At 58.0% G+C, this 27,132-nt stretch overlaps 1 protein-coding gene across 1 annotated transcript; it reads left to right on the top strand.

The window, feature by feature from the left end:
- The first annotated feature begins 3,080 nt into the window (after positions 1–3,080).
- LOC128913899 (noggin-2-like) lies at positions 3,081–6,323 on the top strand. The gene is given in 3 exon segments (XM_054212253.1): positions 3,081–3,659; positions 3,661–3,777; positions 3,779–6,323. Coding segments are annotated over 3 exon segments (642 nt in total). The 5' UTR covers positions 3,081–3,371; the 3' UTR covers positions 4,016–6,323.
- The last annotated feature ends 20,809 nt before the right edge of the window (positions 6,324–27,132 follow it).

Below are 27,132 nucleotides of genomic sequence, written 5' to 3'. Positions count from 1 at the left end.
TCTTCCAAGCCCCCTGCAGACCTTGGTGCCTTCCCCCTGCTCCCACCCTCTGGCCTCCGGGACATGCCAAGCACCGCTTTCCAGGGATCTGCCTCTGAAAGGGGAACCCTTCTGCAGCCCACCCTGGAGAACCTCTCCTCTCCCACGGAGGACCTGTCCAAGTGACGTGAGCATGCCCAGAGCAAAGCCATCTTCGCCTGGTGCGGGATGATTAAGAAGCATGTTTATAAAGTCCAGGAGACAGCTGAAGGAATTAAGTTACTTGAGTGCTTTGGGATCCTTCAGGATGAAAAATGCTGTATACATGTCGGATTTTATTATTACAATTACAGTCAGATGTTAATCCCCTCACCGGGATTTACTAAGGCAGCAGTGCCAACAGCAGTACATCTCGCTGAGTAATTGCCCCGTTCCTGACTCTTGGGTGTCTCTGCCCTGAGCTGCTTCTTGTTACTGTGTTTGCTTTAATTCTGACACCGCTGGGACACTCGCGTTTTTCCACCCAGCAGCGAGCAAAGGCAGAGAGCGCATCTGCCTCTGCATCCAGGCTGACTTCGGCTCAAGCATCACATGCATATTGGGGTCAGAAAATCGGTAATGAGAATATTGGGGGATAACGAGACGCATCTCTTGCAAATTGTTTGAGAGATAATGAGAAAAGAGCTGGGGAGCAGCATTGTTGCATGACTCTGATTGCAGAGGGTGTGTGAGCCAAAGGAGTGGAGGAAGGCTCAGAGTTCAGCAAACCAAGCGGGGATCATGACAGCAGAAATCCACAGCAAGGGAAGAAAGGCTGGATACGTTTAAACCGTGCACTTTAATCCTGCGCACTGTAAATAACCAGGACGCTCCGTGACCGGCTCCTGAGCCGGCACGCGGCAGCTTTGTTTCCCTGAAGAAGATGCTCTGACTTAATGCAGACTCAGTGCAGGATCTCTGACCTCTCTATTTTTGGGGGTGCGTGTTTTCTTTTCCTGTCTGAACCCAACATTTGGAATTTCTGGGATAATGAGGAGACAAAAAATGGGGGGAAATGTTCTACTAGTTAGTTTGCTGAGCGAACCCGGCTCTGCACACGCCCAGCATTCACCAGTGGGGTGCCTCTGGCTGCCCTGCCACTGCAGCCCCTTGCGTGGCTTGGTGGGTCAAAAGCACATCGCGGTGAGAAACTGGCCCCACGATCTGCCTCATTTCCTCCGCGCCCTGCCTTGGTCCCAGTGGGTAGCTGGTTATCTCATGCCTTTGGGAGGGAGTGACTGGCATGGGCAGGAATGTTCTTACACACTGTCAGCCTGGAGGAACCAGCTGTGTGTCCAATTTCTGGACATGGTTCAAGTGTGAGCTCAGCGCAGAGCAATGTGGAGGTAAAAGAGGTGAGAAGCGTCTGGGTTTTCGCTGTATTGACACACACCAGGCTCCCACCCTCTGTTCCTCAAAGGTTGTGGGTCCAGCTCTCACCAAAATACTGAGCCCCACACTCCTGAGAAAGGGGTGAAGAAACAGCACTGATTTATCCCGGCTTTCTATCATGCCATGTCACGCTGAGGGATGCAGGGACACTTTGAGCGAGAGTGATGCTCCTGGAAGGCTGTAGCCTCCTTTTGCTGAAGGTGCCGAGATGGTGATCCTGGAGTGCCACACTCCGGTGTGCTGCCTCAGGGTCCTGCCCGAAGAGGGGCTGTTGGGACATGGTGTCCTTCTCATCCTTTAGCTCTGTGGGAAGCTGGACGAGTGCTCCGAAGGTGGCGTGGGCTGCGATGGGGCAGCAGGGTGGCCGTGGAACGCAGAGGCAGAGCCAGGGATCGGCCGCCCGGGAGCTCTGCGCCGGTGCCCGGACCGCCCCGCCGCAGACAGAGGATGCCGAGGGCAGGCGAGGGCTCCTTCTGCCTCGTGGGCCAACACCACGAGCCCAGCGCTGGGCTGGTGGCCCCGGCGCCTCCCCGTGCGCGGCCCCCCCCGCCCCCGCGCCCCAGCCCGGGCCAGGGCCCCGCGGCTTCGTCCCGGCGCTGCGCGGCGCCGGCCGCTCCCGGCGGCGGCGGCAGGACCCGGCGGCGGCCGCGGTGGGGGTGGGGGGGGGAAACGGGACGGGGGGGACGGGGGGGACGGGGCTGTCACTCAGCGCGCGGCGAAAGTGACAGCGGGGGCGGGGCGGCCGCGCGCCGGGCGCGTATTTAACTTGGGCGGCGGGCGGCGGCGCGGCAGTGCGCGGCGGGCGGGCGGTGGGGGCGGCGGGCAGGGGTGTGCGGCCGCACCGCACCGCACCGCACCGGGCTGAACCGCGCCGAAGCGGGCCGGAGCGAGACCCGCCGGGTTGGGCTGCACCGCGCCGGGCCGGCGGCAGCAGCAGCAGCAGCAGCAGCAGCAGCAGCAGCAGCGGCAGGGCGCGGAGCGGGCGAGGCGCAGAGCCGCGGGCTGGATGCGCTGAGCGCGGCGGGGCCGAGCGGGCCCCCGGAGCAGCGGCAGCAGCGGCAGCAGCAGCGGCAGCAGCGGCAGCATGGGTCGCCGGGGTTGCTGAGAGGCGGCCAAGCCCGCCCCTGCCCGCCGCCGCCGCCGAGGAGCCGCACGGAGCGGCGGGCGACGCCAGGGACCGCGCCGGGAGCCGGTGCCGGGGACACCCCCCACACACCCCCACCACCTCCACGCCGAGGATGCCCCGGGGCGCCGCGGGCCGCCCCAGCCGCTCGCCATGAGGAGGAGCCCGGCCGGGCCGCGGGCGCTGCCGCCGCCGCCCGCCGCCGCCTGAGCCCCGCGCCCCCGGCGGTGGCCGCGCAGGGGCCGCCCGAGCGGGCCGCGCCGTGACCCTCCTCCCCGCCCCCCTCGCCCGGCTCGCCCGGCTATAAAGGAGGGTTTTATTCTCGGGCTCCGGTCTCACGCCAAACCCTGTCACACCGTCTAGACAAGCTGTCGTGGGGCTCGGCCCAGCTGTCACCATGGCGATGGAGACGAGTCCGCTGTGAATTTTGGGGGGGAGCAAGCGAGAGCGGCGGCAGAGGAGGAGGAGGAGGAGGAGGAGGAGGAGGAGGAGGAGGAGGAGGAGGAGGAGGAGGAGGAGGAGGAGGAAGGCTCGGCCGCCGCCGTGCCCTGCCCTGCCCCGCCGCCGCCCGCGGGGGAGGCACGGACCCCCCGGCGCTCTCGGCCGCGGCTGGAGCCGGCCCGGCGGGGAGTCCCGGGGAGCCAGCGGCCGCGGGCGCGGAGCGAGCCTCAGATGCGTCTGTCACACAACCCCGGCCGAGCTATTTAAAGTAACGGGCCTCGCCGGACTTTTGTCTCTGCCTATTTATGAGTCCCCGGGAGCTGGCAGGCGCCGCCGGGCAGCGCTAGGAGCCGAGCCCGCAGCGCCGAGCCGGGGCCGGCGGGGGCCCGCCCGGAGCATGACGGCGATCCGGGCGCTCCTGCTCTGCTCCTGCCTGGGGCTGCTGCTGCGCCCGGGGGGCGGGCAGCCCTTCCTGCGGCTGAGACCCTCGCCCAGCGACAACCTGCCCGTCAAAGACATCGTGGAGCACCCGGATCCCGAGTACGACCCCAAGGAGCAGGACCTGGACGAGAGGACTCTGAGGAAGAAGCTGGGCAGCCATTTCGACCCCGGTTTCATGGCCGTGGCCGTGCCGGTGCCGGCCAACGCCTCGGGCGCCGAGGCGGCGGCGGGGCGGGGGGCGGGCGGCGCTGCCCGCCGAGCTGCGGCGGCTGGAGCTGGGCCCCCCCCAGGGACCGCGCCTGAGGGTGGGCAAGAAGGCGCGGAGGAAGGTGCTGCAGTGGCTCTGGGCGTACACCTACTGCCCCCGTCCTCTACACCTGGAAGGACCTGGGCGTCCGCTTCTGGCCCCGCTACATCAAGGAGGGCAACTGCCTGGCCGAGAAGTCCTGCTCCCTGCCCGAGGGCATGTTCTGCAAGCCCGTCAAGTCGGTCACCAAGACCTTCCTGCGCTGGCACTGCCAGGGCTGGTCCAGCCAGAAGTACTGCACCTGGATCCCCGTGCAGTACCCGCTCATCTCCGAGTGCAAGTGCTCCTGCTAACGCCCCGGCCTTGCGCTGCGCCGCCGCCTCGCCCTTTGGAGCATTTTGGGGGGTTGGGGGTTATTTTTCCACGTCCCCACCCCCCCCCACCCCCCAGCGCGGGGTTTGGGGGGGGGGGGGGGAGGAACCGGGATTTATTTTTATCTTTTGTTTTGTTTTTTGTTTTTTGGTTTTTTTTTTTTTTGGACTTATTTTAATGTTATTTTATTTGAGAGGAGAAAAGCGAACCCAGGAACTGCAGGGCAGGCCAAAGGCACAGTAAAGCACTACAATCAGATGTCTATTTTTATACGTATATAGCCTTCTAACAAAAGGAAAATAAAAAACTAAAAAAGAAAAAAAAAAAGAAAAAAAAAAGAAAAAAATTACCAGCAGTGTAAATAGAGAGATTTTAAAGGAAAGGGGGGAAATTGCAGCTGTTTTTTATTATTATTATAATTATTATTGTTATTATTATTATTTTAAAGACATAGGACCACATTTTAAAACCATCCCCACAGAACCTGAGCACTTCCCTGCTGAAGTGAAGGGCAGAAATTTCCCGTAAAGATGATTTTATCAAAAGGAGAAGGGGAGGGGGGCGGGTAAAAAAAAAAAAAAAAAAAAAAGAAAGGAGAAGAAAGAACGGCAGCATCCCCGAAGATGGTTGTTTCTCTGTGCTGTATTTTTTTTTTGTCTTCTTCAGACCTTGTCACTGATGTTTGAACTAATTTGCCAAGCTCTCTAGGGGTTTGTTTTTTTTTTAAAGTGTATAACAATTAATTAAGGAGGAAATTTTAATGAAAAGTACAAATCTATGAAAGAGTGGAATCGTTTTGTTGTGTGGGAATACATATAGTCATGTAGAGATGTTAAAGGAAATTTTCTGTGTACAGTTTATTTATTTTTAACGTTTGTGTATAGGAAAAAAAGCTAGAGATTATGCCAGAAACTATTGGAAATGTTTACTTGAATATTCCTTTAAAAACATATCAATGTAAATATGAGCTATCACTGATCAAAACATTTTTAGCAATAAACTCTATCTTTGAAGAAAAACCCCGCGCTGCACCCCAGCTCCCTGGGAGACCAGCGGAGACTCGAATTCTTGCTCGGAGCAGGGTGATGAGTAAAGGGCTTTGGCTGGGCAACGCTGGTGTAAGTCGCGAGACGCCCCGAAGGTTGGTAGAGCTCCACCAGTTTACGCCTCTCCTGGATCCCGCTCTGGGTTTTCTTTGCGTATATAACTTGTTGGGGAGAAGAAAAAAAAAAATAAGACACGAGAGAATTGGCTCGTAATGCATGAAAGAGCTGCGATGTCCCGGACAAGGAGGTGTCATCTGAAGTCCTTGGGAGATTCCTGCTTCGTGTCGCCCGTCCCGGGCTCCCGCATGCTCTGTGGCTCTTGGATTCGGCTCTCCGCTGGCAGAGGAAGCGGTCGAGGTTACCGCCCCGGCCATCAAATCGCCTGACACAGCTTGGCAGCCTCGTGCGTGTCAGAACAAATGTTTTTCTTCTCGGCTGCCGCCACTAGCACAGGAGGGAAGGATGGAGACGAGCCCTGTGCCCAGCCCCATTGCCGTGATGGAGCCCCGGGGCTGGCACCTCTGCTGGGTGCGTGCTGGGGTCAGGAGGACACGCCAGTCCTGCAACAGTGCTGCGTGCCCTCAGCTTGCCGCCCGCCTGTGCCGGGGCCAGCAGCACCCACGGCTCTCCCCGCTGGAGTTCATGGAGCCAGGGCGAGGGAGAGACAGGATGGCTCTGCACGGGCAGGCTGCTGGCAGCCTGGCCCGCTGGGGAGGAGCCCGGCACTGGCGAGCGGGGGCACTGGCAGTGCAAGCCCGCTCCCGACGGAGATCTGTTTGTCTGTCTGTCTGTCTTGTCATAGGGCTTGGAGCGGGGCCCTGACAGGCTGCCAGGCCGTCCCCCTGCGTGCTCCGCGTGGGCTGACGGTGCTGGAGGGGAAGGTTTGGCCGTTCCCTCCGGTGTCTGAAACGCGCCCGGCATCCCCGAGGAACAAACTGCTGCCGAAGGCCCTTGCCAGCGAGGAGCCGAGCTCTGCCAAAACGTCTGCGGAGAGGCAGGGAGACCCCGTCCCCCTCCAGCTCGGCAGGCAGTGGAGGAGAGCAGCATGACACCGAGCCCGTGGGAAGGCGCTGGGACCCTCTGAGGGGTCTGGCTCGCATCCCTCCATCTTCCTCTGGGGGGACCGCGCTGCAGCAAGCCCCCATAGAGCAGGCTGGCAGAGCCCGGAGGTCATACACAGATTGAGGCCGAAACAGAGAGAGGGCTTTCCTAACGGGCGTGGTGGGGACAAGGCGAGAGGGACAGTGACATCCAGCAGAGCCCTGTGGCCATCCACTCAGCCCCGCACGAGGAAGCAGGTTGGCCTTTCCACGCATTCGTCAGCGAAGGACCGGGGAAGGGGGGGACGCGAAGGGCAGGGTGAAAAAGAGACCTCGGTGAAGGCAATGTGCAAAACATCAGGGGCATTTGGGAGAGGAAGGGGAAAGCTCATTTTGCAAGAGGAACAACATCTGTGGTGTGGGGGCCGAACATCTGTAGGAGGGAGCATGGGGGGAGGGCATTCTGGGAAAATATTTCTGACATAATCCCAACAGTATCTGGTGTGTTGGGATTTGGTTACAAATGGCCCTCTAACGTCTTTGTGCGTTTTGTTCTGCTGGTTCCAGGGGCACACAGAGACCCCTGCTTTGTGCTAACCTGGGAAATAAACCATTCGCTGGACTCAATGGCTGAGTTCAGTTGCGCGGGGAAGGAGGGGGGTGGGAATGGGGAAGGCGAGATTTGTGTGAACTCCAGCAAAAACCAGCCTAAAAGCCTCCGTGCCATGTGCTGGAGGGAGGAGGGGGGCTGCCTCCGTCTCTGGGGAGAACTCAGTGGTCCCGCTTGAGATGACGGCTTGTCTGGAGGCGAAAGCAAAAGGCCCGAGTGCCGAGGCATTCAGTGCTGGCAGAGGGCGGCCCCGCGGGGTGGGGGCCTCCACAACCTGCCGCAGCGCTGGCCCGCGGTCACCTCGTGCCAACGCGCGGTCGCCTCGTGCCGAGGCAGCCCCTGCTCGGCTGCCCCGGGAGGCGATGAGTCGGATGTGTGACGGCCAGGCCGTGGGCGTGATGGCTCGCCTCGTCTGCTGAGCCTCAAAGGAGCCAAAGACAAAGGGGAACAAGCCTGGTTCTTTGGTGCGGTTATTTCATTGTCTCCCCAAGCTGCTTGTGATTAAGGGACAAGCTTGGGGGGTGGGGGAGAAGGGGGCAGAACAGGCAGAACCGTCAGAACCCCGAGATGTGGTGGGTGCCAACTTCTGAAGATGTGGGTCTTTCCCCTTGTGCTCTGGGGTGATGGCCTCGGAGGTGGGCCTGGAGCACCGAGGAAGGGTGGCATCCTCTAGGTTGGGTCCCACTTGTCATCACATTGGCAAGAGACACGCACGGCCATGGCCAGACACTGACAGGCACGTGCACACCCGCTCCTGGGCACCCAGACAGTCCCTCCGTTCGCCCAGTATTTGCAAGGGGACCGTGTCCATGCCCTGCGAAGCTGCAGTGAGCCACACGCTATGCGGTCTCCCTTCTCTGCGCTGAAGCTCAGGGCTTAAGCAGAAGGTGGTCAGCAGGAGGATCAGTGCTTTAACCCCTTCTTCCTTCAGGCAGGGCGGAGCGCAGGTGGCAGAGGAGGCTCCATGGGACCTGTTGGCTGCCCCACATCCTGGGAGCATGCATCCACTGGCACAACGGGGGAAGCAAAGGCAGCTTTCCCCTCCACAGCCAGCGCTGGCCAGAGCTCGCCTGTTCCGACACCACATGCTGTGCTGGGGCAGCTCCCTTGGCTGGATCACATCCATGTCTCTTCCTTGTAGTCCCTACAAAGCCCGACTCGGAGCAGAAAGCCCCTCTCTTTGGTCCGCAGAAGTCTCCATCTCTTCCTTCTGCATGTCAAGGCCCTTCTATCACCTGGGGAATTGCTCTCCCATGGACGAACCCAGATTTAGACGATCTTGTTTGTTTTGGGAGAGCGCGAGCTCAGGACGGCTTCTGACATTTAACTGAGTGGTACTGAGGCCCTTTTCCATTCTTCTGTCACATCCGGGTTTGGCCTTGACACCAGCAGCAGGTTAACTCTTTTGTCTCCAATGCCAAAGGGTATTTCATCCCCGTTTTCCCGTGCTGCCTTGCCCCATTTAGCTCAGGTCCCCTCAGCTAAGGCTGGTCTCCAGGAATGCAGTTTCTGTCGGCGTGCCGGCTCTGCCAGGGTGACCCAGATTCACAGGGCCAGAGCTCGCAGATGTCTAATGCCAGCTCTTGAGATATCTGACTCAGGCCCGGGTGATGATCTAAGCCCATCACTCATCATTCCTAGAAAGGCAGACGAATGGTCTGAAGGCAGTGATTGGCCTCCTCAAACTTTCGAGCCCAGGTTAAACCGGGCCTTTTTCCAATGTGCAAAATTGTGCTTGTCTCCTCCCCTGGTGTGAACATTTGCTGTCACTCGCCTTCGCAGCCCAGCATGGCCACCGGGAGCTGTTGGGGAAAGCCAGTCCCCCTGCACGCCCTGCTTGGTCCACCAGCAGGTCCCTGGTGAGCCCGTCCTGCTGACCGCTGCTGGCCAAGAGCTCCAGCTCAGCTGGACCTGCTCCCTCCAGACACCCCCAGCTCCTCATTTGTTACCACGATTAAAAACGTGCAACAACGCTCAGGGTTAACAGCGTACAGGCCAGGGTGGACCATGCTGACAGCCAGCGTGCCCCATGGGGTAGGCAGAGGTGAGCTCTTTTCTCGCCATCTCCCCAGGGCTGCTGGGTGCGAGGGTGGGGGATCTGCTTCCTCTGTGCAAGCCCCACCTCAGGCTGCCTTTCTCTCCCTCCCCTCCTGTGCAGTTCTCCTTAGCTGCCTGTGTCTCCGTGTACAGTAAACCCAACCACATGCCCAGTCGCTGCTCGGCGGAGCTGGGCCCTGACCCCTCGGCAGCATGCATGTGAGGGGATGCAGGGAGTATCTAGGGCTTTACTCACTGTCACTCCAAAGATGTCAGACGGACTGCTGGTTCATCTGCAAAAAATGTGCATGAGCCTCCCTTCCCCCTCAGTGATTAAAAACAAACATTAACAGCAGCACCATCCAGGAGACATGATTGCTCTTCGATGTTAGCTGTTTGGTATTCTGCTCAAAAATGTCAGACACCCCGTCAAGGAGAAGGACCACATCATGTGGCGCCTAGGAGCCCAATCAGAGAGGCAGAGCCACGAAGAACAAATCACGACTAGCTGGGAGGCAGCACTTGCAAGCCGACCATTGGCTAAAATGGCTCTTTCAGGCGGACGGTGAATGAATCCATTCACAAAAAAAGCAGGGCTAGTTTGCAAACAGCCAAACAGTCTACATATTTTTTTTTTTTTTTTGCACTGGATGCATCTGCCAGGGAGACACCCAAGCCCTGAAGCAGATGTGTAGGACGTGGCTGGTGCAGTTGTGCCCAAGCCCAGCATAGGTGCAGTGAATTCAGGGGGACCAATTCTGCCTCTCTCTGTTTGCAGACCCTGCCATCCCTCCCGAGGATGTTCAATGCCCTGCTCAGAGAACCTCAGTCTCCTGCCAAACTCCCTGGAGCGGGGCACAGAGCACCAAGGGCCCACAGACCACCGTTGGGGTGTGGTAGGAGACCCTGCTCTCCAGCATCACACAGATGTCCTGGAAAGGGAGAGGAGCCCTCACAGCAGCCCACACTCCCAGAGCGACGACAGAGCGGACAATGGGAAAGGCTCCTTCCTTGGATCTGGAAGCTGGGGGTCAAGGGCATTACTTCGTGTAACTGCCAGATCTGGGGCATGGTTGCTCATCGAGAGCCTGACTAGGTCAGCCATGTCATGTGCCTTGTTACCTGGTCTTTAGAAACCAGTTATCTCCCCATACTGGAAAGCAGAGAGCAAGGTGACCAGCCAAGATCACTGGATGCCCCCATGAGTTAGGATCTGGACTTTTCCCCCTAGGCAAGTCTTACAAGCCACTACAAAAAGGCAGGGCTTTGGAGCCAATGCTGCAAGAGCTGTCTGGGGGTCCATGGTGACCACTGGAGCTCCCAGGATGGCAATTCCACCAGCTGAGCAGCAGCATGCCCAGTGCACACCATGTTGCAGCTCCTCTGTCTCAGTGGTGGCTGCTGTGGAGGCAGCCTTTGGGGAGGTAGCAGGAGGCAGAGCTGAGCAGCAGGAACGCTGAGAAGGGAAGTAAATGCTGCATCCCTGGGTGCCAGGGCAGGACAGCCTTTTGGAAGCAGGCTCAAGTCTGGGGTGGGAAAAGAGAACAACCGCGAGCTTGTCATGGACGCTAGCTCACTCCGGGGAATCACGTACAGGTGTTCAGGTCTATAGGCTTCTCGGAGGGTTGTGCAAGAGCCATCAGACCCCCTCTGAGGCTGGCTGTGTCCTCAAGCGTTGTCTGGTCTGCTTGCATCCCATTTACTGCCAAAAGACACTTTCTCTCCAGGAGATGGTACTAACAAAGGACTGGGCCTCCAGCCTTGGCTCAGTTTATCTACTTTATTGGGACAGGGACCATATTTCATGCTGGAGCTGAGATTAAGCACTGAGCTGGAGTTGGTGTTCCGCTCTTTGACCGTATTTTAGGAAAGAACCTACTTCTGCCTCCTCCCTTCCCACCAGGAACCACGGCCAACAATCCTCTTGGACACCTCTTTGAGCCGGAGAAGGCAGCGTGCGGGTCAACGCGTAGCCGTGAAGTTGGGACTTTGCCGCTAATAACGGAGGACGCCGGTGGAGACGGGTGTCGCGCTGTGGTACCAGCAGGAGGGAGTCCTCGGCCGAGCTGTACCAGGCCGTGCCCTCAGCCCCGGCTACCCACCGGCTGCCCTGCGGTCCCTCACCGGGAACACGGGGGCTCTCCCTCCTCCCAGGCATTGCCCTGCAGGTGTCCCCAGCGGGGGACAGGCGGCGGTGGACCCCGCCGGCCGTGGCCAGGCCCTCCCTGCCGGGCGCTGCCCCTGAGCCCGAGGCGGGGCGCTATCGCTGCCCCCCTCGCTGGGAGGCCGGGGGGGGACCCTGGGGAGCGGCCGCGGCCGCCCCGCGCTGCGGCAGAAGGGTTTGGGGCGCTGGCCTGCCCCGTCCCCGCGGCCGCCCGTTCCCCTGCCCCATCCCCGGGGCCGGGCCGGGCCGGGCCGACCCGGCGCCGCCGCCGCCGCCGCCGCCGCCGCGGGCGCCGTGACCCGGGAGGAGGGCGCCACCTGGCGGCCGCCGCGGGGCCGTGTCCGCCCCGTCCCGCCCGCGGGGTCGCTGCCGCCCGGACCCGCACAGCGGCCCTGCCCCGCCGCCGCCAAACGGGGCTCCGCAGCCTCCTCCTGGACGGCCGCCGCGCCGCGGGTTCCCCGGGCCTGTGGCTGTGCGCGGTGGCGGGCAGCGCCCTCCCGCCTGGGAGGGAGCGCGGCCGGCGGCCTGCCCTTGGGGCCTCACCGGCCTTCCCCCACCGGCGGCCGCGGGGGGCGACTGGCGGAGCCCCGGCACCCGCGGCAGGGCTCACAGGGAGCAGCCGGCCGTGGGCCCTGCGCTTTGGGCACACCGAAGCCTTTGCCGGGTGGCGCGGTGGCGGAGAGGAGCTGGTCCCGCCAAGGGAGCTGAGCTTCCCCGTGGAGCGGCCAGGGCTCCTGCGGGCCAGACCTTTGAGCCCAGGCTGGAGACGTGTGTTGGAGGCGCAGCAGCTCTCCAGGAAGTGCAGCTTCTCACCAGCCACCACCGACCCCAGGGGTCCCGTTGGGCCACCCCGGCGTTGCTGGAGCTGCCTTTTCCCCTGGCCGCTGCAGCAGTGGTGGCAGCCACTGGCCAGCAAACAGACCCAAGAAATCCAAAGCCCTCCACGACTTTCCTCTGGGCTGAAGTGAATTTGCTCTTTGTGAGGAGCTTTAGCATGCCTTGAATATAAAGGCTTCCTACGGGGACTGACTAAGCAGCCCTCCATCCTCCCGAAGGGAGTGGTGGAAGAGGCACAACCAAAGATACCCTGCGTAGAAGAAAGGAGATATCCTCCGTGAATGCTCTGAGTGAAGTGGGATTCATCTAGGCCCCGCCATCTCTTGTTGACTACACGCCGAGTGTCTGTACACAGTTGTTGTCCTGGTCCAGGTCCAGCCCTGTTGTCCAGCTCAGTTACTTCAATAAGCCTTCAAATTGCTTAACAAATACCACACAAATGTTTCAACCCTGAGAATTTGTACTCTGGGCTCAAAATGTGATTTATCTTCATCTATGCCTGCAAGATTTATCAGCCCCAATTTAGGGAATGGCTGCACTCTTTAAAGTGTGGTTCTAGTCAGAAAAACCAACTGGAGTCTCCTCTCAGTGAGTAGGACACATGGCCAAACCAGAAGGGAAAAATTGAGAAATGTTTTTCTAAAAAAATCCTTGTGTTTTTTGGTCAAAAATTTTGAAGCGTGGCTGAATTTAGAAATATTTGACCAACTCTGTAGCAAGCCAGGCGTCAGGAAAGGAATCGTGAAAATTCAGTCAGGTTTTTTCCTCTGTTCTTCATCAAAATTTCATATTCTGATGCCATTTTTCATCAAAAAGTGCTGGCAAGCACTACACGGCACATCTGCCTAAGAAAGGCCATCTGCAAACCTCCACCCCTTTGTAATGCGGATGGGGGATGTCTCCGTGGATGCGCACACACAAGAGAATAAGAGCACTTGTTCATGTGCTCTGGGCAAGCCTGCTGAAGCATGGGGTGTGAGGACTTAATCCTGGGCGCAGAGGCGTGCACTGGTAAATATGGCAGTAATTTCTACTAACGAACCCTGCAGACTTGCAGTTCCAGTCATCGCTACTGTGCTTCTTCCTTTCTTCTTGCCGTGACACTGAGCTCCCAAGGGAGGAGGCTGGCTCTGCTACTCCCTGAGAGCCATTGGAGAGAGGCCAGGAAATCCCAATGCCATGGACAGCTTTGGAGAACGTGGAGTCTGCTTTCCTCCCTTGAAAGCCCTTCAATTCCATCTCCAACGTGCAGGCCATGCTCAGAAGGACAGGTCCAAAAAAAAACCCCAACCTCCAACAGGGTAAAACCTCAAACCAGGAAGAGCAGATCAAGAAATACAAGAAGACAGGCCATTAAATAGTTGTCACTGAGATCTAGAGAGGCCAGCGTTGGAGCCAGATGACATTAAATGAGATCCATACTGTCAAATGCACCTTGTCTGGAGGTGCGAAGACCCGGAAGATGGGTGCAAAGACCCATGCCAGAAAGGAATAGCAACCAGAACTGGATTTGCTGTTGGCCGGAAACTTTTTCGGACCAAAGTTATCTTGAAACTCTATTATTTGTCTATCTGTGCGATTTCCCATCAAATTAAATTGTAGCAAAAGAAGTCATGATGGGGCATTCTAGAGGTTTCCTTCAGAGAGCATCAGAGCCTTTTGACCCCATTTGAACCCCCAGACTCTGCACATTCGGTTTATCATGCTGGCGTGGTTGCCGTGACACAAGGCAAAGAAGGAACCAAAAGGTCCTTTCAGGCTGGATGGTGGGTGTGATCCTTTCCCCATAAGTGCAAGGAGAATGGTTTATTCCTCATCAACTTGTCTGAGTCTGTAAGTATTTCTCCCCCAAAGAAAATCCTTTGCAATTGAGCCTTTTCTGTGCAGTATTTGATGGTGCATAAGAAAAAGGATTTTCCTGCCTGGAGTAGCGTGCTGTTAGATGTTTCTAGCTGTAGCTCTCAGGTTGGAGGTATGGAACAAAAATCTGACCTTTTATGCCCACCATCTTTGAAGCTGGGAGGATCCCGATTTCAATCTCAGCAACAAAGGGCACACGTAAGTCTTGATTTAAAAGGTCTGAAATGACTCTCATCATCTCCTCTGGCTGCCTGTCTCATCCAGCCAGTCTCACCTCATCCCGCCTCACCTGGAGTCAGGCACAGGCAGCTGGATCCCATCCACACCGCCGTCCCGGCCAGCCCGCAGGTGAGATCATCTGGGCCAGATGTCCTGAGGTGGGGGCTCAAGGGGCATTATCCCCCTGTTCGTACCCATGTCACATAGCACGGCCGTGCAGCTGTGCGGTCCCCCAGGCCTGACCCAGCCTGGTTGTCGTCCATCCCAGCCACGCGGGCAGCAATACAGGGGTGGGATGAAGTCCCGACTGACTTTCCCGAGGCTGAGCCAGACCCATGATGAGAGAGGAACCTCAGGAGATGCCCTCATTTCCCCTACCACCATCAGCGATACATTCTGCAGGTGAAGACCTGAGAGCAACCCCAGCCCACTCTCTGTGGTCCCCATGTCTCACCAGTGACGCCTGGTACCAGCCCTGCTTGTACTCATCCCCTTGGCTACCTCACAGAGGATGCTCAGCAGCTGCCATCCTGCTGTTTCTGTCTCGCGCACCGTTTGGCACCCAGACAGCAAGGGGCTGAGATGATGTGCAGTGACTAGCCTGTGGGGGTTAGCTTGTCATCACCTTTCTGAACAATTCTAACTAAAAAGAGACGATAAGCCACCCACTGGCAGGTGGCTGCCAGTGAGCAGAGTCCCTGCGCAGTACTTCTGTCACTTGGAGTGCAGCAGGCAATATGCTCTCCACCAAGGAGCATTAGCTGGCAGTGCGTGTGTTTTTTCCCCAGATGGGGGGGATGGGGGGGTGGATCACAAGTGCAAAAAGTGCTACGGATGCTGACAGCACCTCTGAGACACCAGGTTAAATAAAAGCAGGGTCATGGTATCTGTTATCTCAAGACCTCTCCTGTGCAGGCGGGCATGTCTGGTCAGATGTGAATGATTTAAATCACACCAACAAATGAGATTTCCCCCTTACAGGATGCATCAGCTTGGCCACTGCTCAATGTGCTCTGAGAATCGCAGTTCAGCATCATAGCCTTGTGCCTTCCGTCAGCAATCTAAGAACTGCAGCCAGGACCGCGCGGGCACCTCCCCGGGACTCCCTGGGCTTGCCATAGGGCTGTCCCTAGGGCGGCTCTTTGCCTTTGGCTTTGTTCAGCATCCCCAGGCCTTTCCTATGAGAGGAGCTGCTGGAAGTGTGAATTTCCATGCCTCCAGACTGCTAGCCGGAGCACACGCTCTTCAGTAACCACTGGAGAAAACCGCAAGGTCTCATCCCTTGCTGTAGCTGCGAAACCTGCCTCCTTCTCGTTGCTGAGTGTCCTGCTGTGGGTATCTGCAGCTCTCCCATGCCTCCTGGTTAGGAGTAGAGCTCTGGGACCGTGAGGACACTTTCACTTTCACCTGCACATGCATGGGCAGGTTTCGCTCCTATCTGTGCTAGTTCTGCTTTTGGACAAGCCAAGGGACCGTCTGATGAGTTGTTTGGGTGTTTGAGTCCAAAGCCTGGTCCCGGGCTACAACTCCTCCAGGTTTGAGCTGCTTTTGACACATCTGCCGCCCAGGGCTGAGAAGAGGTTCCCAGGCCTGCTCAGAAGAAAACCGTCGCTGCCTGCTTGGCACCAGAGCTTGGACGGGAATTCTCTTGTTTTTCATGAACAGGCTGAGCGGTCAGCACATACCACGAGCAACAGTCAGAGGAGCAATAAATAGCCTACCCAGACCAGAAGGAGACAACCTGTTCAGTCTGGACCGCTCATCCCCTGCGCTGGGCAGAATGACTATTGCTCTGCATCAAGGTCCCGTGCGTGCTGGGGAAAGAAAGCCTCCGGCCTGGCCCGGACTGCACCGAGTGCGTCCTCCAAGAAGAGCCATGGTTACTGCTTTGCTCTGCACGTCCCAAGGATGTGGTAGGCAGCCATCGGGGTTGTCTTTGCTCCAGTGGGACATTTCCCTCCTGCTCCCGAAGCTGTGCCAAGACACGGATGCCATCGCTGCAGGCTGACTGTGGACTGCTCCTCCAGGGCTGGTTCCCGTTTGGGATCACACCCAACCATAGTCCTGCATCCCAACGAAAGACCCAGCTTTGCTTGTTCTCCAGGAAAAGGAACACTTTGAAAATGTTAAGTGTCTGTAACTCATCCCAGGAAAACCCTGTTTTCCCAGATTTTGTTTCTTTGCGGTCTTACACCACTGTAAGGGAGCAGGAGAGGTCCCAAGCAGTCAAGCACAAGCCCGTCACTTAGTGTTTCCCTTTTTCCTCTTTAAGGTCCGCAACAGAAGCAGGCGTGAAGGGTGTTCCTACTGCCACGGGCCAACATTTCCTCCTAGTTACCTCATGCCAAGCATCAAATCTGGAATAACCAGGGGTTGTAAAGTGCTCTGAACCTGAAAAGTGCTAACTAAGAAAATAAAGCACAACACGAGTGTTATTAATAAATGCCAGCCGCTGTTATATAACTCCTAATCATGAGCCGCGTCTTTCGGCCCCCATTGTTCCATTGTCAGGCCCCATTATCTGGGAACTCTTACCCACCGACCACAAGAAATAGCCTGGGCTCTGCGGGTTTGCAAACTTTGTTGTTGGAAAGCTTTTCATGCAATTGTTTTTGCTTTGCGCTGTTGCCTTCCTTATTGTACAGATGTGGGTGTGTATCCCAGCCCACACCCTCTGTCTTTTGCCCTAGGATAACTTTGAAAATGAGCTGATCGTCTCAGTGAGTGTTTTTCCTAAGAAATCTCTTTAAAAACAACAACATTCAAACCAAAAAAACCCTTCATTTTCCTGAAGTGAAGCTTGTGCTGGGGAAGGATGCTGGCCTGTAATCCCAGCAGAATAAAGACTGCACTTTATCCTCAGAAGAGACTCCCCGCAGGACTGGCAGTGCCTTAGCCCAGGCCTGGAGGAAGAAGGGAGCGTTGGGGTAACCGGATCTCTGGGACTCGTTTAGAGCAGGGCATCTCTGTGGTTGCAGGGCTGGGCTATCAGTCCTCCCCCACTGGCCTACGAGCTTTCAGCAATGCCACTTCAGCACTTCTTGTCCTGTTTGCCACAGCCCACGTGAGGTTTCTACCTGGGAGTCAACATGAAGCTCACCTGGTACCAGCACAAGCTCATTACTGAGTCTCAGCTCTCCTTTACAAGCTAATCCAGATGCGTGCGAAAGTTTTCATGCCCCGATGAGGAGCATGTGGATCTTCGTGGCACCTTCGTGCTGGTCAGTGTGAGATACGCCAGCGTGGGCAGCTCTGCAGGCTGGATCACGGCTGCTGGGGTTGGTTGGGTCGTGGCCGCTCAGGTTAGAAGCACTGTTGCTTCCCAGGGCTCAGGCTAGAGCTGACCACACCGAAAAATGGCTTTCTGCTCAAAATGAAAAATTTTACTGAACTTTGTCTGGGTTTGGAAGAGAAATTATAAATCAAAACCAGAAAACGTTTGGCAAAAAGCTTTTGGTGTTCAGTTTCCGATGCCTGTATTTTCTCTACCAACAACATGTTTTAAAAATCAGTGCATTTTTTTTCTCCTTTCACTGGAAAACCTGAAATGACACAGGAAGCTAAAAATAGTAACAATACCCAACCAAGTCATTGGTGTTTTTCAATGAACTCCAATGCAAACTTCAGTGTTGGCTCGGGCAGGATTTGTTATTTTTCAGACCAGGGCCTGTATTAGGTTCCTGAATATATCCAACCAAAATGGTCTAGAAAAAGCCACCAACCCGTTCTTGAATGGTTTTCTCTGGAGCTCATCCAGCACCTCACACCTTCAGGCAGCAACAACCAGTAGAGCACAGTGATGTTCTTGGGATGAGGATGGAGGTGAGGAGCACCCATGGCAGCTCTGCAGCGTAACCGCAGCGTGGTCCCCAAGCCTGGGGCTCTGGGCTGGGGTCACCGTCCCTCGCCCTCAGGAGAGATGGGCTCTGGGACACTGTTCTCACAGGACCATCCTTGGTGCCTGCCTCTCCTCCCCAGGTGAGTCCCAGCTCTTCCAGGTGGCTGTCCTCTGGCTCGTCCTGTGTTTTGCAGCAAAGGATGGGTGCAGAACATGCATGGCCACCACCAGACATCTTCTTGCCTCCTTCTGCCTGACCAATGCTTTCTCTTTAAGAGGGAGTGAGACGCAAGGCACAGAGGTTGTGTGTGCTGTGCGGGGAGCTGGGGCAGCCCAGGAGATCACTCTCTCGGGACCTCTGCATGGCACAGAGACATCTACCTAACAATTGAGGGAATATTTTCCACCCAAAGAATCCATCTCGTGGTCCCCTCTTCATTTGTGACACAAGGGAAAATGTGAAGCAGCCAAGACGCGTGAATCACTGTCCCAAACAACATATAATGAACTCATAAAATCAAAGGCAGGGTTTGTTTCAACCCGTGCTGCCAGGGCTCCTTGGACATTGTCTGGAATGAATTTAAGTTGTTACAAAACTCTCTGTGTCTCTGTGTGTCTCTCTTCCCCCCAACCCCCCAACCCGTCTTTCTTCTCTTCCCCTTCATGCTCTGCTTTCCTATGAGCTCCTTCTCCCTCCTTTTCCTCCCACCTTTCCTCTCCCTCTCCTGCTTTCCTTCTCTCCCCATTCACCCTGGTCCCTCCTCCCCAGTCCTTTGCCCCAGCCCTTCCCCTCGGATCCCTGCTCCCTCCAGCCCTCCCTGTGCCTGGGGGCCAGGTACCCTCACCACTTTCCAGCCAGACTCATTTCCTGGACAGCTTCAGACAAAGACCTTTAGCTGATTCAACAGGACCCATAGCTCCTGCTCTATGGACATGGCCACGCCAAGGGATCCCCTGTGCTCTCCCCCAGCAGAAACTCAGCCCCGCCATCAGCAGAGGCTGGGTGGAGGGGTGACCTTCCCAAGCAGTACCTGGGGCTGGAGGAGCACGGCCATGGAGAAGCAGCGTGAACCCCATTGCGAGTGCTCCAGCTGTCTGTAGGCCCAGCAAGCGCCACGCTAGGGGCTGAGGGTGGGGGGCACGCTGGCCCATGCTGGGTGCCGCAATGAGGGGCTTTGGCAATATGGCAGCAGCCATGCTTGGAAAATGCCTGCACACCCCATTTGCACATGCTGGCTTCGGGAGAGCATCGTGCTCCATCCCGCCGCTGCTGGGAGCAGGGACGTGCTCCCCAGTCTCTGCTGGGCATGATGATAATGGCAGTGGCGCAGGCAGCTGGTCCTGGCGGCACATCAATCTGAGCAGGTGCTCACGCTCCTTCTGCTGCCTCCCAGGAACTGCCCTCATCCCTACAGACCTGACCATGTGCCAGCGCTCCGGAAGAGAGCAAGGAAGCAGGCGCTTAAATCCCACCACCTCTTCAAAAGAAACAAGGATTTGTTTACATCACGCAAGACGCTGCTGCTCACAAGTGAGCGCGCTCTGGAGCCTTGCAGAGCCTGCGGGGCACTGCCCGAGGCAGCCTTTGAGCAGAGTCAGTCCCTGCTGCTTTGGGAACCTGGGCTGGCATCTCTATGCTGCGACTCATGGTCCCACCAGCAGGCTGGGAGAAGAAGGGACCCTGCGCCGTGCCCGGCTGAGCGTCAGATGCATGGCCCGAGCTGCTGAGGCTTTCTGGAATCCCAGCCCAAATCTGCCCAAACACTAAAGGCTGAATTGGTTTGGAGCAAACAAGACGCAAGCCAAACCTCAACCCCAGCCATGCCAGAGCCAGCCTAGCGAGCTGCTCCCGGCTCACACAGGACAGCCTCCATCTGCCAGGCAGGTTTGTGGACCTCTTCCCTTGATGTCTCGCTGGGAACACCCCTGCAGCACCAGGAGCGGGCTGTGCTCCGATTGCAACATCAGCAGCTGCTTTCTGTGGTGAATGCCTGCTTCTCCAGTGCTGCAGACGAGGTTTTATCCACCAGCCGGCACAGCTCAGATTTCTCCAGTGCATGAGGACATCGCCCAGCTCCTCCAGATCCCAGGAGTAAGCCCAAGGTTGGTGAGCAGCTGGGAATTGAGAGCAGACAGGAGTAGGTTCCTCAGCACCTAAAGATGCTGAGGTACCCAATGAGACTTATTAAAAGAGCTCCTTGTCCTAAAGCCAAGGTTTGCTGTGGACTTCAGGCCTGTGCACAGCGTTTGTGTCCCTTAAAAGCAGCGCTCGGAGGTCAGATGAGGTGTTTCCAGCAGAAATCTTTGCTCTGCGTCCACATAACCCCACTCAGCAGAGATGCTGCTAGCAGACGGCTGTGCTTCCCTCGTGGACCTGGCCACGCGTGGAGTGTGGTGGTTCTCTGGTGGACCTGGCCACGCATGGATTGTGCCGCAGGCTCCCTCCATCACATGCGCAGGCGTGCAAGACACCGCACAGCACCCTCCCGCTGATGAAAACACAAGTTTAGCTGCAAGCGCCCCGGGGGATGGGTTTTTCATGAATCCAGCGTACCGAGACACCCGCTCCCAGGCTGCCGGAGCCTCTCCCCGCCCAAGCCCCGAAGAGCCGGGGATGCTCCGGGGCTGCGGGACCAGCGGCGGGGAAACGGCACCACCTCGCGGCTGCCCGGCCGGGGCCGCGCCGCCTCCGGGACGGATCAGGCCTTGCACCGAGCGGGGACACCTTTGGGGACGGTTCGGGACACGCGTGTCCCTGTGCCTGCTGTGGGGCAGGGACACGCCGGCTGCCGTAGCAGAGCAGGGGGTGACTAGAGAGACAGAATTGTAAGGGTGGGGTGGTGAAATTCTTGAGCCACCGGCACACACAGCCACAATGGTGATGTGGGAGTGGGAATAGTTAAAAAGGAACCGCAGCATGGCTGGAAAGGGCCAAGTTCAGGGCTTGCAGCTCAGAAAGCTGCCAAGAGAGGGAAGGAGGCACAAAATCAATTCCTGACCCCACTAACAGCTGCTGGTCTGGGGACCTGTGGTTAAGCAGGACACGCTCATGGCATTCAGCATTGCCCAGGGCATGTCTTCACTGTGGCAGCCAGCGTGAACAGGGACGTGCCTGTCCCTTCATTATGGGGCAAGGGCAGCTGCCAGGGGATAACATGGAGCTGGAGACATGCTGGAAGAGCAGAACCTGGGGTTCCTGCGGAGCTGCAGCTTGCTGGGAGCACAGAGGGTGTTTGGGGAGGTGTTGCACATCTTACCTGGCCTCTGCACCCTCCTTCCGCAGCATCCCCCCAGTCCACGGCTGGGAAGGGCGATGGCACCAGCACAGACTGTTGCGGGTCCAGCATCCCTCCAGCCTCCCCCCAGCTCCATCTTGCTGGGGAAGCTGCAGGGCAGGTTGGCCCTCGGTCTGCCCCAGCTTGGTCTTGTGCTATTAGCTAAAGCTCCAGCCCCGCGCCTGACCTGTGCGATGTTAATGTACAGCATTCTCTGAGTGGGGTGGGCAGGGTCGGGGCACGGACAAATCCATGTAATGTCACTCTGCAGTGACGTTATATGTTGGATGGTGCAGTGATGGTGCACCTTGTTTCTTTTTCCCAAGCCACATTCATTGCACACCTTTCAGCCAGCAGTCCCTGTCCTCACCAGTGTCTGCCTCTCATGTTGGCTTATGCTTGGAAACAGGTATTTATGTCAGTGGTGAAATGACTCATGTATAAATAAGACTCGAGCCCCAGATGCTCAGCTTTCCCCTGGCAGACTGCAAAGTCTCTGTCTGTCTGTGTTTTTCCCCATGGCAATGTCATGCCCATTTCACGCTGGCTCATAGGGGCATCCAGACTTGAAAAACTCATTGACCTTCCTGGGTGGCAGAGAAAAGTCATTATGGCACAGAGCAGTGCTGCCAGTGCCCAGGAAAGGCTCCTCTGGGCTGCCCCAGTACCCCCACGGTGCTCGGACCCCGGGCACTGCCTGCACCTGGACCCCAGGGTGGGCAGGCAGACGGGAGGTCTCAGTTCTCCAGCTGTGCAGAGGAAGGACCCAAATGCACCATGGTCGTGCTGCACCTGCAGGAAAGCTGGTGGTGAGTGGGAGGCTGAGGGCTGGAGGGGGCAGACCCCACAGGCTGCTGAGCCACAGGCGAGCCCCGAGCTGCTGGTGTGATGGAGCAGTGGCAGGATGGCTTGTGCAAAGCACACCCAATGGGGCAGCGCCTTTGTACCTCTCTGCATGTCCTGGGAAGAGCACGTTTCAGTTCCTGGGGACAGCTGGGGTGACCTGCACTCCAGAAGAAACTGGGTGTGGGGACAGGCTCTAGACACAGCGTGGGAAGGGAGATGTGTCTGTCAGGAGACTGGCAGCCTGGCAAAGGAAGCAGGGGAGGTGCCCTTTGAAGAGTAAATGGCACAGAAAGAAGGGAAACATGAGAATCATGGGATCACCCTGAAGACAACCCAGTGGCTAAAATGCACTGGAGCAGGGACCTGCTGGGACCAGCCAAAGGAAAAAGTCTTCCCTTCTGGTAGCAAACCTCTTCCTTCTCCAGTGAAGAGATTAAAGAAGGACTCAGGGAAGGTGGTAAATGGTGTTTTCCCCCACCAGCAAGGTGCAGGAGCCTGCCTGGGAACACAAATCATGGAATCATAGAATGGTTTGGGTTGGAAGGGACATTTAAAGGCCATCTAGTCCAACCCCCCTGCAATGGGCAGGGACACTTTCAACTCAAGCAGGCTGCTCAGAGCCCCGTCCAACCTGTCCTGGAATGTTTCCAGGGATGGGGCATCTACCACCTCTCTGGGCAACCTGGGCCAATATCTCACCACCCTCAGCATAAAATTTCTTCCTTATAGCCAGTCTAAATCTTCCCTCTTTTAGTTTAAAACCATTTCCCCCTCTCCTTTTGCTACAGGCCCTGCTAAAAAGTCTGTCCCCATCTTTCTTATAAGCGGAGCGGGTGCCGCTGGGGCGGGCGGTGCGGGGCCAGCCCGGCAGAGGGCAAGCGAGGGCCGCGCATCGCCCCGCCGCTGCCGGGCACCGGGGAAGCCCGAGGTGCCGCTGGTCCCGACCTCGCCGCCGGCAAAAAGCAAAGGCCAAGCAAGTCCCCTGCAGGAGGGGACCGGCCGTGAGTCCTCGTTGCGGGAGGGGATGTGAGATACCGGCTGCAGAGAAGGTGAGAGAGTTGGGATTGTTGAGCCTGGAGGAGAGAAGGCACCGTACTGCCGCTTTTCAATATATAAAGGGGGATATAACCAAGATGGAGTGAGACTTTTTACCCGTCTCCTGTAGCAACAGGACAAGGGGCAATGGTTTTAAACTGACAGAGAGTAAGATTGGACATAGAGGGTAGGTTTAGATTAGACATAAGGAAGAAATTATTTACTATGAGGGTGGTGAGACACTGGAACAGGTTGCCCAGAGAAGTTGTGAATGTCCCATCATTGGGAGTGTTCAAGGTCGGGTTGGATGGGGCTTTGAGCAACCTCATCTAGTGAAAGATGTCCCTGCAGAGGTGTTGGACTAGATGATCTTTTAAAAGTCCCTTCAACCCAAACCATTCTGTGATTCTATATCTGCCCCAGCTGACTCGGTGCTGGAGCCACACTTTTGCTCCAACAGCTCATGGATGTCTGTGTCCTTCCAGCAATCCATCGTTAAATGAGAAGCCTGGCTATTGCCAGACATCATGCCTTCATGTGGCACAAGGAGCAGGAATGAATGTGCACGCAGAACAGGAGCTTGCAGGGAGCAGTTTCCTGCAGCCACCAGGGTGACAGAAACCACACAGTGCATTCACCCTCTCCTCCTCCCAGCCCTCGTGAATTTGTCCAGGAATTAGTGCAATGTGGTGAGCATTGGGTAGCCAGTTCATGGTAATGTTGTAATGCCAAGGAACACCCAGCAGGGTCTCAGCAGTCTGATTCCTACTACAGTGAGTGTCCCATCCCTGCTGATGTCCTCAGCATGCCCCTGTTTGCCAAACCCAGATTCACATTTTTCTCTTGGGCTCTCCGTCCTGCAAAGAGGGAATGTGCAGGGAACAGTGGAGACAGTTTCTGCCCTTCTCACCTGGGCTTTCACTGATGTGAGGCTTGTGGACACCAGCCCCAGGACTTGACTGTATGGGTGGCCAACACCTTCAGTGTCACGCTAGGGTTCCCAGACAGGGGGTCTGACACCAACTTCTGAGTGTGAGAACAGCAGCCCCGAGGTGGTGGTGACACAGTTTCCCTGGATTAGCCAGGCCAGGGCAGCTCAGAACCATGGCTCATATCCATGGTAGTCCTTTTGCTTTCTGGTGAGGAAAACACCTTCAGGTCCATCCCTGGGACAACTCCTGCTTTGTGTCACCTCAGGATCGTGGAGCTGTATCCCCTTCTGCCCCCTTGCCTCGGTCATCCCAGCCTGTTCTCAGCCCCATGCACAGTCCTGCACTTTCCCAACCATCACTGCCCTCACTCTGCCCCACGCTCCCATCCAGCCCCAAGCAAGGCAAACACTGGCCCTGCACTTGCTTTCCCTCTGGGATCTGTATCTGCACTGCTGGCACTTTGTGGCTTGTGCCTCAGCCTCCTGGCTCTCCAAATGCACGAGTGTCCCTGAGAGAGACAGTGAGGCTGCAGGACACCCACAGCATTGGACGTAAAGAGCGTTGGGGTTCCCCTGTCCATGGCCTGGGTCTCCTCTGCCCTGTCACCTGGTGGTTTTGCCCTTGTTTATCCACGTCCCTGCTGCTGGAGTAGGGGGAAAACGCATTTTGTGCAACCAGCCTGAGAGCGGCAAACAGCATTTCCCCAGGGACTCGTGGCCAGCTGGGGTCTCCTCCTTCAGCAAGCATCTGCCAGCCGGCTGGGGAGAGCGCTTCTCCTGCAACCTGCTGCCCTGGAGCAACAGGATGTGGGTAACCAGGGGTCCTCCGGGATCGGGGCCATGTGTGGTGGGGCCCTTGGATGTACCCGGTGAGCACCGTGCCTGCACCTTGCCCTTCTCCACACGTCCGGTACCCTCCTCAGTCCTCACATCCATTGCAAGGACAGCTATGGGAAGGATGTTCCCCAGGCCAAGCTGGGAGATGTGGGGGCTGCAGTGCTGTGAACACAACCCGAATGAGCGAGGGGATCCAGGACCAGGTTTTCTGCTCTCCCCAGTTGCCTCACACAAACGCTCATTAAATTAGTTTCACCTTTTTTCCTGTCCCTCTCGCAGGTGGCCTGTGGATATTGGGGGGCAGACCCTCCCGGGGAAGCCCGCAGGCAGCCTCTCGCAGTGGAAATGCCCCTGTTTCTCTCTCCCCCCCGACCAAAAATCAGAGGCCAAGGCCGGCCCCGGTGCAGCAGCACGTGAAAAGCCCCCACATCACGGGATGGAGCAGAGACTCCAACCTCCTCCGTAAGAGGAGGCTGCTCCCCGCCTGGTAAATCCCTCATTTCTTCTGCTTTGGGAAGCAGGGGGAGGATTATCGTCTGCCTTCTTGCGGCACTGGCTGAGCCCTTGGCGTGCAGGGCTGCCGCTCCGCCGTGACGGACCGGGGTGACGGACACGCATTGGGCAATGCCAATCCCGGGGGTCGCGGTGGGTCTGGCCGGGCGGCAGGTGGGAGCCCGCCGCCACCGGGACCCCCGCGAAGTCCCCGACGGGGAGGGCTGCCGGCCGGTGGGGCGGCCCCTTCCTCCCCTCCCGGCCCGCTCGGCCGCCGGCCCCTTCCCGCTCGGCTGCCGGCGGGGCGGCCGCGGCGGCGGGAGGGCGGAGGCAGGGCTGGCAGCGCCGCGGCGGGCGGCGCACACACGCACACACACCTCCCTGCATGTGATTAAATGGCTCGAAATCTGCTTCTGATTTCCTCGGGGAGGTGACTTTTCCCTTCTTTTCAACCCGGGATTTATTGGAGCCTTTTTACTCCGCTTCCAGGCAGCGGTCGGGGCTCAGTTTCTCCACTTCTTGCTTTTCTTTTTTTTTTTTTAAATATAATTTTTTGCTTGTTTGTTTTTCCCTTTCCTCTCCTTTTTTCCCTTCCCTCCTTCCCTGTCGCCTCCCTTCCGCAGCCGGAGCAGCCGCGGGCGGTGCGGCGGAGCGGGCGGGAGCACGGCCGGCTGCGGGCACGGCGCTGGGGACCCGCCCGCACCGCCGGGAGCAGCACTCCCGCTTTGCACTATTTCCCCTTATTTTGCTTTCTCTTTTCCTCCCCGTTCTTCCCTGGCAATTTGTTATTATTGCTTTTTTGCTTTTTTTCCCTTTTTTTTTTTTTTCTTTTCTGTGTTGCGATCAGCCAAGGGAAGGGGGAGCTGCCCCCCCCACCCCCCCGCCCGCCCTGCTGCTGCTGCTGCTGCTGCTGCTGCGGCGGCGGCCCCGGCTCCTCTCGCCGCCGCCACCCCGGACCTGCCGCCCGGACCGACCCCGCTACCTGCCCGGCCGCGGTAAGCTGCTCCTCCAACTTCCCGGCGCTGCCGGCCCCGGCCGAGCGGCTCCCCGCTCTCCTCCCCACCGCTCCCTCCCGCCTTGCCTTTTATTCCTCCCTCTTCCCCCCCCCAAACCCTCCCTTTATTTCCCTTTCCATCCTTTCACCGCCGAAATCGGGACCTCCCCGCGGCGGGGCCGGGAGTGCCGCCCGCCCGCCCGCCCGCAGCCGGGCACGGCCGAGCTCCGCTCCCGGCCCCGCCGGCGGCTCCGCGCTTTGTCCCGGCCCGGATCGCTGCCACCGCCCCGCCGGAGCCGCCGGGGGGACGCGGGGGTGCTCGGCGCTGTGCGAAGCCTCGCGGTGTCGCACACCCCCCCTCCCCGTCCCGGCGGTACCGGAGCCCCCCGAGGCGCTGAGCCCCGGTGCGGGCAGCGGCGGGAGCCCTGCCAGGCTGCGGCCCGCGCTGCCAGCTCCGGCTCACCGGGCGCGGGGCACACACGTGCTTTCCCCTGCCCGCAGCTCCACCCGAGGCCTTTATCCCCTGGGATGGTCTCCACCAGCACAAAGCCACCGGGTGCCTTGGCAGGGTGGCTTCATCCTTGCCACCAACCAAGGTTTGGGGCCATCGTTGGTCCCTTCCCAGCACGGCCACCTCAGAGAGACCCTTCTGAGGGGCAACTCGGAGGGTGGGTTCCCTCTGGAAATCGCTTCCGTACAGTGCGCTCGGCTGCGTTGCAGCCCTGGGACCAGGCTGGGTGAGACCCCTCAGACCCCCAGCACCCTGCCCCAAGCCACGGCTGGGGTGGGAGTTGGTAGTTCTGGCTGGGGCATGTGCGAGCAGGCTGTGGCACAGGGAGAAGGGAAGCTGGGCTGTGTTTGGTGGGTTTGCTTTTCCTTTTCTCTCTCAGAGCTCCTGAATCCTCATTTCTTCAAAACGCTGTCCCTCCCCCAGCTTCCCTGGCCCGCTGGAGAGTGGGTGGATGGAAATACCTTTCTTAGAATAAGGAATAACTGGCGTGATGGGAGACGTGGTGCTCAGCAGTCTGCTGCCTCGC

This window comes from Rissa tridactyla, chromosome 8 (genome assembly GCF_028500815.1).
Source record: "Rissa tridactyla isolate bRisTri1 chromosome 8, bRisTri1.patW.cur.20221130, whole genome shotgun sequence".
NCBI lineage: Eukaryota > Metazoa > Chordata > Aves > Charadriiformes > Laridae > Rissa > Rissa tridactyla.
Note: the sequence above shows the minus strand (reverse complement) of the source record. Positions and strands in the feature narration are given on the sequence as shown.